The sequence below is a fragment of the Lepisosteus oculatus genome, chromosome 29, assembly GCF_040954835.1.
Source record: "Lepisosteus oculatus isolate fLepOcu1 chromosome 29, fLepOcu1.hap2, whole genome shotgun sequence".
Classification (NCBI taxonomy): Eukaryota; Metazoa; Chordata; class Actinopteri; order Semionotiformes; family Lepisosteidae; genus Lepisosteus; species Lepisosteus oculatus.
Window position 1 is genome coordinate 7,564,841 of NC_090724.1, and position 11,919 is coordinate 7,576,759.

Genomic DNA, 11,919 nt, shown 5'->3' on the forward strand with positions numbered 1-11,919 from the left:
GCCATAATGTCTTCCAGTGCCCTTCGTCTGCACTTCCTCTGCCCAACTGTACTCACCTGTGGCACTGAATTAGGCCTGAGGCTGTAGACAGTATATTACAAGCGCACATGGCATTCCTGCACTTCCCAGGAGTTCCCCCCCCCCAATTAAAAACACATAATACTAAAAACAACAGCAAAGTCCACACAGGTGGCTCCTGCAATCTCACTCTGACTTTAAGACTGCAGGCGTGCAGGTGCAGACGTCCTGTGCCAGCATTTGTCTGCTACTCTGCAGGTGCAACTTTCACCCCGTTTATTCCTGAGCCACACGGCAGGGCAGCAGGAGTGCCTGAATCCGCGGGAAGACTTTTCCCCGCCTGGGAAGCAGGGGATGCTCCCGACACAGAAACATGCGAATGCAGGCGTGATAAGCAGGCACACGCATTTCACTTCCCATCCGCCCTTTTAAACTTCATTTTCCGAAATGTCACTAAAAAAAAAAAAAGAGAGAGAGAGAACGCTCTGTAGGAGTGCCTGCGTCGTGAGGGTTTCGTTTTGCATGGATGAGGGCAATAAGGGAGGGGGCCACATTTTCATCCTTTGTTGTACACCAATGGGAGCCCCCACCCTACCCCACCGGTTATTTATTACCACTGTGGTGAAAAGAAAATAGGAAAAGGCACCTCTGTCTCGGCACAGCATTTCCAGAGCTAATACTGCACAAGGGCTCTGGGACCCTTCCTGTGCAAAGAAAGCCAAAGTCCCCAGAAAAGGAAAAGCAGACTAACATCGCAGACCTAGTAGAACTGCATAGCACCACACCACCGTCGCTGAACTGCATTTGGATGATCGGAACGGTTTCCTTCCCCTGAACAACAATCTCCGCGCATCATTTCTTTAAAAAAAAAAACACCACTATAAGTGTGCCAGCAACAAACTGGTAATCACTCCCCTCACACCACTGTCCACCTTCGGACCCGCTGCCCAGACCTGCTGCCCTGGGGCTCATCCTACACTCCCCCATGCTCTTCCAGTCTTTCCATCCCATTCCAAAAGGAAAGCACCCTGCCCCTCCCTCCCCTCCAGAACCCCCACAGCCCCTAAAAAATACCAAACTGCCACACATCGCCTCTTATCCTCACTTTCAGCGTCCTACCAAGCTGTGCTAAAAATATATAATGTGTTTATTTTTAGGTGCCTATCCTGCTTAATAAAGGTTTGCTGCTCTTGCATTTCTGGAGGTTTTGGTAGCAATATAAAAGCAGCATCTCTCCCACATGTAGGTAAGGCGAGGGGTGGTCTTTCGCGCAAAGACTCGCTGCCGGACTCGGCAGAGAACCCACCCTGACCAGACCGCGCCCTCGTACACCTCCTGGAGAAGGGGTGGCTGCCAAACAGGGCCAGCTCAGCCCGTCCGTGTGTCTGTGCGTGTTGCCGTTTTAAATGGCCATAAACAGAGAAAGGCTGCTCACAAGCAAAACACATGAAAGTCGGGGGAGAAAAAAAATGCAGTTCAGTTTGCACCCGTTTAAGTTGGGTTTCTAAGCAAATGCACTGCGTCACGTCTTTTCACAATCGCTCTTGAGGCCCCAGACAAGTACTCCTGTCAAACAGACCTCCCTTGACTTTCACCCCCTCGAACGGACTGATGCTATCTGGACAGAAACTACAGCATTACTCTCCCATTACAGTCAACCCTCGGTTTAACAGACAAGCTCAACTCCAGGGGAATTCTGTCTGCATAATCAGAAATACCACACATAAAACAAGGTAGAAATAAATACTACATAGGTCTGAAATTCCAGAATACAGGATAAGGATAGGTCAACTGTTTACAATAGGTATTTGTGTTCCGTATGCTTAAGCAAAATTTATACGCTATATTTACAACATGAAATAAAGAGCTTGTGCGTTCACGATTGAAAAAGGCATGGAAACAATTTTTACTGTGTTGACTGCCCTTGTTAAATAAGTCAAAACTTCCAGAGCACATACATAAGAAAAATACATTATGTATATGCAGAAATAGCATGTTTTTAGGCTGAAAAAAAAAGGGATATTCGGCAGTAATGGACTTCCCTGTTCTCCTATATATACACTCCTCCCTATTAGTCCTTTAGGCCGAGGGATGACTGTAATTATAGCCTTACAAGTCCATGACCAGAGTGACACTTTCAAGACCACCCAGGCTTTTGGCAGCTTCAGATAGCCTACTCTCACATACTCACAGGGACACAACTGGCCACAGGTCACCGGCACTCAACGGGTCTGCCCTCGCCCGGACATCCACGTTGGCTACCCATACCCCACCCACACCACCCATGGGTGGTCCATGGTCCATGGCCCATGGGTGGTCCAGCAAAATGAAGACAGCCCCGTGGTCTTTTCTTAGAAGCAGACAGAGGGTGCCTGCAGCAGTCGGGGGGCTCAGACCCAGCCCAAAAGATGAGGATCTGGGGCCAGGAGCCGGGACTTACTTTTTGACATTGGCCTCCCCGTTGGGGATCCTCCTCAGCTTCTTCTTCTTCAGGATCTTCACCGCCCGCCGGCACAGCGTCTCCGAGTCCAGCATCTCCTTCACCTTGCCGTAGGAGCCCTCGCCCAGCAGGTCCCCCATCAGGTACTTGCCGATGAGCTTGGCCCGCTTGCGCCGGGGCTGGTAGATGACCTCCGTGGAGTCGATGCGGTGGATGAAGGTGTCCATGCCCATGAGCTCGGGCTCCGCCAGGTAGTCGAGGGACAGGCGCTGCAGTTCGTCCATGCTCATCTTTGCAGCTCAGGGGTTGCGGAGTTGGGGAGGAGGAGGTGGGCCCGGGGAGGGGGGAGGGGGGAGGAGGTGCTGGAGGAAGGGAAGAGGTACTTACTCCTGAAATCCCTCCGTTTTCTCCAAGCGAGAAGTGTGGAACAAGAAAGCTACAGCACCCAGTGGATAAGACCTCCAAGAGCTCGGGAATTCCAAGGAGAACCAGACTGGGGGTGGAGGGGCAGACTCTGCCAGAGTTCAGCTATGAAGCAGCATAGCCCGGACTGGAGTTCCTGATACACACACGGATGCAGAAGTGAGGGGGGGGGCTTTTACATACACTTTAGAGGAAAAAGTCTGGTGGTGCCCCTTCACATTACACCCCGCTGCTTCACAAAACCAGGGAGAGAAATGTAGTCGGTTTATGCTTTCTTTTTCCCCGTGATGGTGGAGGTGGAGGAGTGTGGAAATTCTAACTCGATGACAGTCCCTGGTGTTTGGCTCCTGCTGGCATCGGGGTGCAAATCCACCGTCAGCCAAGGAGCCCCCAGTCCGTGGACACCGACGTCATCCAACGGGCAGAAAATGTGTCCTCCCCCCCCCCTCCCCGTCTTCTTCACACCTGTAACAAGCGAGATCTTCTTTGGTACTGCTTTTTTAAGGGAAATTTTCCCGAAGACTTGACTCCCTATCCCCCCGCTGGTTTCATATCCTTAGGATTCCCAGCACACTACTATCAAAGAGTTAAAATTAGTCCTTAGCCAGTTGCAGCAAACGAAGATCCAATATCTGGAATGCAAGAAAAATATTTCAGATCAATGATACACGTAAGGCAGTTTGCGAAGCTAATTTAAGACTATGTTAAGAATAACATTGCACATGCATTGATATAGCAAAATAGAAACAACGACAATGCATTGTACGTGTCATCTGCAGCCAAGAGGCACATTACAGATTGTAAACGGACGCTAGCACAAACGACACCGCGAGAGCTCCAAGGCGTAAGATATTAAGTGTTCTCGACCTATTCTGGCTTTATTTGAACAAAACAAAAAACCAACAACAACAAATAAATTAGCCAACCCAGTGCAGCAATGCTACAGTTTTACGCGCTGGCTGAAGCAAAAAAAAACCAAACACAAACAGAAATCCGTCGCCCGTTACCCGAGATCAGTAGATGTGAACCTACGCTGACGGCCAAGCTGCACTCTTTTACTTCACCGCTTCAAAAAATACTAATCGCTCGTTTCGTAGAGGCAGCACGGCCTCGGATCCCTCTGCTTGAACACTACACTTGACTTGTTTATATTAATAATGAAAACCCTCGTCTCTTACCTGCTCGGCGTAATAAAAACGCACCAGCCCCCCGGCACTCCGTGCCCGGTTTATCCTCTGCTTAACTCTTTCATCTCCAGACGCCTGTCCTGCCTTTATTTTTTTTAAATGTGTATGTTTCTGGAAAAGAACCGGCAGACTGGAGACCCTCCTTCTAGTCACCAAAGCTGAAGTCCAGCAGATACGATGTCAAGTACAATCCAGAGAGACCGAATTAGTAGTACGACTGCTACTCCTAATATATCACTTTATGGACGTCCCGTCGCTGGCATCTCTTCCTCGGCCTCCAAAAATCCGGCATGCAGCGCTTCGCTGATGTATGTTAATTTACGTATTTACTTTTCCTGGCGTGTATCCGTGTCGGTGTAAATAGGATAGGTTTTGAACCCCTTAAATTTGCAGCCGCCGTCAGGCTGTCGCCATCTTGTTTACCTCCCCCCTCGCTCAAGACCGAAACGCCAGCCCCTTACGTCAGCGCGTCAATATGGCAACCACTTGCGTGCGCACTTATTGGCTACACGTCGTGTCAATCACTTCCCAACACGGTCCCCTGGAGAGGCGGAACCATCGAGCGTCAGAAGCTGATTGGTCGATTCCCTCCATCGATCAATGCAACTTTCCATTGCCTGTGTGTGAGAGGGAAGCTAGGCTGCCGTACTGTATTCTGTTTGGCCGGGCAGCTCGTCAGGTTCATAATGTCATGTATAACAAGTTCTGCCTTTTCGAAATCTTTGTATTACTGTATGTATTGGGATTCTCATAGAGTGGACCGATCCCAGGTTTACGCTTATTGGCTGATCGTTACTATCAATCCTAAATCAGGGGAAAATCCCAGAATTTGCACGGAGTTAAAAGGAGTTTCCATAGCGTGCCGCCGTCACTGGCTTTTACTTGAAAAACTCGGGCAGTTATTTCTCCCAGCAAAGCACAGGCGCTGCGGACTGGATGTGATATAACACTTTCACAAGCAGCCTACGTTTGTCACAGAGCACACAACGGGTGGCGACAGTCACAGCGGCGACCGGTTTCAAGCTTTCTGGATGAGACGCGGCAATGCTATGTCAGATGCGCTCTTGTTAGAAATGACAATGAATTCACTACGCCAGCAGGGTCTAAGTGGACAATGACACCCCGTCAATATGGCTAATTGTCGGTGTTTTTAATCTCTTTATGTGCGTGCACAGAAATCGTCAACTTATAAGATTCCTAAAAGATGCCAAACGGCAGGTTTTGTTTACGGAGCTAAAACTGTAAACGTTATAACTCTAATGTTAGCAAATAAGATACACGTAGAAAATGTCTTCATTATACACACCCACATAAACTACCTGAATGACGATCCCATCTCTATATATATATAATGCGTCTCATTGTTTTTAATATTTAATCAATGGTATTTATAGGAACGCGTAGAGGTTAATTCCCCGCTGAAAATGAAAAAGAAAACCGTTCCGGCTGCGGATGTTTGTTCAGGGTGTTTGTTACTTTTACAGCTAGGCTTCATCCAAAACCGTGTTCCCGTTCTCTTGACTGTAAATGATGATGATCGCGCAGGACCTATGTTTTAGATGCACCCGAGTCACTTGCGCGTAAGCACGTCACCACAGCTTTGTGTACCGGTTAGGCAAGCGAACAGTTGCTCTCTACTACCGTGCGTTGCCTGCGCTGTAAAATAACTTTCTATTTCCGTGCCAGTCAAATGCGGTATACGAGACTGCTCTCCGCCTAGCTCTCTCACAAAATGCCCGCTTGGTTTATTTTCGATTCTTACTGTTCTTTACTCTGTGCTTAAAATAGCCCCCCATACTCTCCCTCTCTCCCGTTTGTACACAATTGTACAGGGCCAATAAAGTGATCTTAAACTACCCACGTGACTGGATCCAGTCCAAAAGACTGGTTCATCCTATCCAAAGCAGCGAGAACAATCTAGAACTCGGGCTGCACCATGATTGCCTGTCTGGGTTCTAGTCCTAATGGCTGTAGGTTCAAATGCTGGTGGGATGTCTCTCTGCATTTGGCATTTCTTTCCAGTTTGCACCTATAAATGAGCCACATTCCTTGAAGGTGTTACAGCATATTCAAATATGAGTGTGTTCTCATTTGACTAGAATGAACCCATCAGCTGCTTGCGAGCATTTTTTAACATAATTCTCCATCGGGAAGGGTGGTATATACCGTACAAAACAGAAGAAACTGCTGATCAGGTAAGAGAATCCATAAGAATCTAGAAACTACAATTAGAACTGCATTTCAATGGAAATCATTCCTGACATTCACATCTGATTGCCTGTCCAATAAGTACTTATAACCAGTGCCGGATTTCCCATTAGGCACTGCAGGCACAGTGTCTAGGGCCTATTAAGGAGTGAAACACTAGTGACTCACGAAAAACGAGCTGAAACAACACGCTTGCGATCGACTCTCGGTTCTCCATATCTACAATCACACGCTCTCTAGAGGCTGTTCGAGAAACTAGAAGTGTGGAAGTGATGGTCTCTCGACTCGCCCCAGCAATCCCCAGGTTTAGCATGAGAACAGTTTCAAGTGCATCTTGTCCATCGACGTCATTCAACTGGCGTTGACCCCTCTCCTGGCACAACTCAGAGTGAAAGTGCCGAGGGCCCACGAGCACCACAGTCCGGTCCTGCTCATAACCCAGAGGGCTTGCTGTGCAGTAACTGGACTGAGCAGTCCAGAGCAATTCTGATCAACACTGCAGCTCTGAGCTCTGTTTTGGCCCCCACCTCCAGCCACACATTCGATTGTTTTTCAGGCTGGCTGCAAGCACAAAAAATGATCTGATTTTCTGACCTTCTTCGACCCCGGCGCTGGAAAGCATTCCACTAGGGACTGCTGCGTCTGCTGGCCAGATCTGGGCACACACAGTCGTGTTATTGCTGATTGTCTCTGGCAGCCGCAGCCATTTAAACAAAGTAGATTCGTGTCACTGATGCTGTCCCTTACATGCAGGAATAGTTTTTTCTTTTTTTAGCTGATTCCTAACAATTATAAAGGTCCCTCTTCCCCCTACAACAGGTTAATAATAATAATAATAATAATAATAATAATAATAATAATAATAATCCTGTCTTCCTGCCGTTCAGTTGCATTCAGTGGTTGAACAGCACTAGCTGACCAATACGGAAAAACAAACCGTTTGCGAGAAAACAAAAATCGCTCGATTTTAGTTATCATAATAATTCCTCACACTTATACAGCGCTTCTCTGGACATTCACAGGCAATGAGGACTTCCCTCTTCCACCACCAGATGATGCACCGGTATATCAGCTTTCAGTGGGGAGGAGAGCAGAGTGATGAAGCCAGTTCAGAGATGGGGATTATTAGGAGGCCATGATTGGTAAAGGCCAGGGGGAAATTTGGCCAGATCTCCGGGGTAACACCCCTAGTCTTCTCCAGAAACATTTTTAATGACCACAGAGAGTCAAGACCTCGGTTTTACATCTCATCCAAAGGACGGCACCTTTTTTCAGTATAGTGTCCCTGTCACTATACTGGGGCATTAGGACCCACACAGACCACAGGGTGAGCGCCCCCTACTGGCCCCACTAACACCTCTTCCAGCAGCAGCCTCAGCTTTCCCAGGAGTCTCCCCTCCAGGTACTGACCAGGCCCACACCTGATGGGCTTCAGTGGGCTGCCAGCGGTGAGGTGCAGGGTGATACAGCTGCTGGCAGATACAGCTCTTCTTTTTATCACCCTAAACAACCAGTGCACCCTCAGACCAGGCAAGACAGTCCCCATACATAATATCCCATTTTATTACCTAGCTGTCACAGTATGTGTTATGGTCGTCCCAAACAGAACACAGCATAGAAACGACTTCTCCGAGGGACAGACATTCCAGACCAGCACACGGACCCCAGAGACCCCCAGTTACCAAACCCCACGTTCAGCCCAAAGTCCAGCGGCCTCATTCTCCAAAACCAGCTCTGGTCGGTGAACTAGTATGTGCAGAAAATGGCAAAAGTCAGCCTGCTTGTGACTCTGAAATGCCCCATCAGGCTTCTAAAGAACGCCTGAAGGGGACCTCACATACACTGTGTGCTCGTTACACTAAGCCGAAAACATTACAGAGGGGGCGACAGGGCCACTGCTTACTAACTCCAATAACTCAAACTAACTTACTAGTTAATTTACCAACTTTCAATAAATTGCTATGTCATTCTATCCCAGCATGCTCCTCGGTTTTTAGTCACTAATGGCAACCGCGCGGTGGAGTCTCTGGGTGAGGGGCAAACACACAGAAGCCCAGACCGACCGAGTAAGGAGGCAATGGAGAAGGATATTGCCAGTGAAGACTAAATGAAAAGGGGGAGGAGGAGGATGAGGAGAAGGGACAGTCACGGCTTTTGTCTCTGGGCTGCTGTTACACAACAGCATGGAAATAACAAGACGAGACGGCTCCGCGGATCGAGGGAGAGCCGGGGCGGGGAGCAGTGAGTTTGAGTCACCGAAATAGAAAAGGGGAGCTCGGAGACTGCTGCTCCCTGCAGGCTCTTTATAACAAGGCAACAAATCAGCCAGGCCACTTTTAGAGTCTTTTTTCCCCCCAGTCCCATCTCTGTTCACATCGTCTCCCTGCGGGGTGCACGGCTCTGTGAGAGCTTTTGTACCCATAGTTCCCATGTTACATAGAAACACAGCAGCTGTTATTGCAGACAGCGGGGAGAGGTCACATTTACGAGTCCAGAGGGCAGTCTTTTTCCCTTTTATCTAAACCCCAGTGAGCCGCCCCGTCATCTGCGTTCTTTAGATGAGCCTTCTTTACTACAAGACAGAGAGACGGATCTCGCAATACAAACACAACATAAACTGGAATGCTACAGAATCCTAAATAGACCATACACACTATATTTGACCAGCATAAGTAACAGCGAGAAGCAACAGACCCTGACGAAGCACAGGCTCAGTGACCACAGCCTGGCCATAGAAACTGGGCAACACAGGCAGACCTGGCTACCCAGAGAGGACAGGCTCAGTGACCACAGCCTGGACACACACACTGGACACAGGCAGACCTGGCTGCCCAGAGAGGACAGGCTCAGTGACCACAGCCTGGACACACACACTGGACACAGGCAGACCTGGCTGCCCAGAGAGGACAGGCTCAGTGACCACAGCCTGGACACACACACTGGACACAGGCAGACCTGGCTGCCCAGAGAGGACAGGCTCAGTGACCACAGCCCGGCCATAGAAACTGGGAGATACAAGCAGACCTGGCTGTCCAGAGAGGACAGGGTGTGCTCCCACTGCCAGCAGGGAGAAATAGAGACAGAGGTGCACTTCCTACTGCACTGGGACAGATACTCTGGGATTAGAGAAACATTTTTACCTAAATTCAGAAATCTAATCCCAGAGTTCCCACACCGGCTAGAATCACAACAGTTCCCAATCCTACTGGGAGAGGGAGGAGGGAACTCAGTTGAACTGGCAGCCCAGTATGTGACCTCCTGTCACAGCCTGAGAATTGCTTTGTTATTTTGTGTACGTTCGATCTGTAAATCCTTTCATTGTGAAATACGAAGTCTAAAGGCTTTTTTCCTCACGGGGGACAACTCCAATCCACGCTATAGACGTCACGTGACTCAAACTGGGGTCAATATAGGTAGGCCGCTTTTTTTCCTTCAGCCTCGTGCTTCGGGAAGGTCCAAAACGAAAAGGCCCCGCAGGTGCCCCTTTGCACTGAACAGAAAAACCAACCCATCAAATTCTCCAGGAGACCTACAGAGTCCCTACCAAGGAAAGAGGAAGCTTTCTTTCTGCTCTCCTCTATAATTATGGGGTAATTACAGGAAGCGCTCATTAATTACACTCGCTCGACGGTGGAGATTAAAGACCGGATCTGACAGAACCATCCCCGTGTTTTGCCACCAATGACAGGACACTGGAAGAGACCAGAGGGGGAAGTGAACAGCAATTAAAGTCCAGTTTCTGGTCTCCTTGAGTGTGCGCTGTGGAAGCGTCGTCAGAGACCGCAACAACTTTCATTTTATCAGAACAAAAACTCCTAACTCATCAGGACAAGCCTCGTGAAGCAAATCTGAACTACAGCATTTTCTAACCCTATAATAACCCTACTATTAATAATAACCCTATCATTACCAGGCCACAATTTTAAGCCGGGTTTTAAAACAATATTGTCATTTGGAAAAGAAAACTTGGCCATACCCCCTGAGGTAAACAGCTTCGTGAACTCTGTGAAGGGACTTTTTTTTATCCCGCGGTCCAATCGCGATGTGTTTTTTTTCCACCGTTGTTCCTAGAAGAGGGCGCGTTTGGCGTAAACCAAAACTTTTTTCTCTTTAACCTCTCTCTCTCATACAAATAAAAGAAAACACACAAACTTCCACAACATGACAATTTTCTCTTTTTTTGCGAACTAAACAGTTCTATACACATATAATACCGGTGTGGCTCTGTTACTGATTTTTTTTTATTTATTTTCATTTTTCATTTTCAGCCGCGGCCCACGTTTGCTCGCTCCGCCAGCGACTCCCTGCCCTTCACGCGATTTCTTCACCAGCTCCGGGAAGGTCAGCGCGTCAGAAAGACAACAAACAGTGCCATGTCATCCAAAAAGACACTGAACTGCTTTGTCAGCGCGGGTGCGGGGGGGGTGGGTTAGGGACGGGGCTCTCTTCAACCTATGGAGCTTTTTAAAGGCCGCTGACATTTAAGTCACGTTAACCCTTCAGCTGTTAAGCTCGGTCTCCAGTGAAGGAAGACCAAGCAATAAACGGTCTGTTAACAAGCTCCCCGCATTATGCAATGTCTATGAATGCTATACCGCGGGAGCGGGTTTTGCTTAGCTGGGAGATCTGGGCTATATTTAACAAGTGTAAACCTTCAGGAATGGCAGACCGAGAATCTCGTTACAGATCTGTGCTTCCCCTCTTCGAGCTGAAGGGAGCTGCCCGGGTCTGCACGGCCCCGGTCAGGCTTCAAGACACTTGACCTGCTCGGGTCCAGGCGAGGCCGAAGGAAGCCGATAACAACCCCCCGCCCCCCCAGACTGTCCGAACACGCGCAGGGGGGGTGGGGATGGGGGGGAGGTCAGTGTGTTGGGATGAGAGCATGTCAGAAAGTGAGTGCCTCTCACTTGTGTCTGATGCACTGCTATGACTGGGAGATCTGTGCATCTAATCTGAATAGTTCCCTCCCTTGGCACCTACCGGGGCACAGTTCATGGGTCCAGTAAAAATAGTAAAGAAATCACTGCTGTCATGATGAGGCAGCGGGGCCCTCTCTCTCTCTACTGTTTCAGTCCACTAAAACGTTTTCCTTGCAGGATTTTGCCCAGCGCTGGTCATCATCTACAAGACAAGAGGCCTTGACAGACCTGTGCACCTTAAACAATAATTAATTGCTCAGACTTCTATAGCGCTTTTGAGGACACTCCATTCAAAGAGCTGTACAGGTCATGGGGATCCCCTCCACCCCCACCAGTGTGTACCCCCACCTGGATGATGCACCAGTCCGCTCCCCACACACCAGCTCTCAGTGGGGAGGAGAGCAGAGTGATGAAGCCAGTTCAGAGATGGGGATTATTAGGAGGCCATGATGGGTAAAGGCCAGGGGGAAATTTGGCCAGGACACTGGGGTATCACCTCTACTCTTTGAGAAACACCCTGGGATTTTTAATGACCACAGAGGGTCAGGACCTCGGGTCTACATCTCATCCGAAGAACGGCACCTTGTCCCCGTCACTATACTGGGGCATTAGGACCCACACAGACCACAGGGTGAGAGCGCCCCCTGCTGGCCCCACTAACACCTCTTCCAGCAGCAACCTTAGCTTTCCCAGGAGTCTCCCATCCAGGTACTGGGCAGACTCA

General features: G+C 49.0%; 1 protein-coding gene across 3 annotated transcripts in view; it reads right to left on the bottom strand.

The window, feature by feature from the left end:
- The window catches only part of stk11 (serine/threonine kinase 11), a 44,772-nt gene extending 40,245 nt beyond the window's left edge, over positions 1-4,527 (bottom strand). For 2 of the 3 annotated variants that reach the window (XM_015365741.2, XM_006639861.3), the window contains exons 1-2: positions 4,060-4,526; positions 2,459-3,513 (exon numbers count right to left, since the gene is read on the bottom strand). In XM_015365741.2, coding sequence (XP_015221227.1) covers positions 2,459-2,748 — 290 coding nt within the window. In that variant the 5' untranslated portion in view covers positions 2,749-3,513; positions 4,060-4,526. Of the gene's footprint in view, positions 1-2,458; positions 3,514-4,059 lie in introns of all 3 variants that reach the window. The other variant, XM_015365742.2, reaches the window with a different exon arrangement.
- Positions 4,528-11,919: the final 7,392 nt, after the last annotated feature.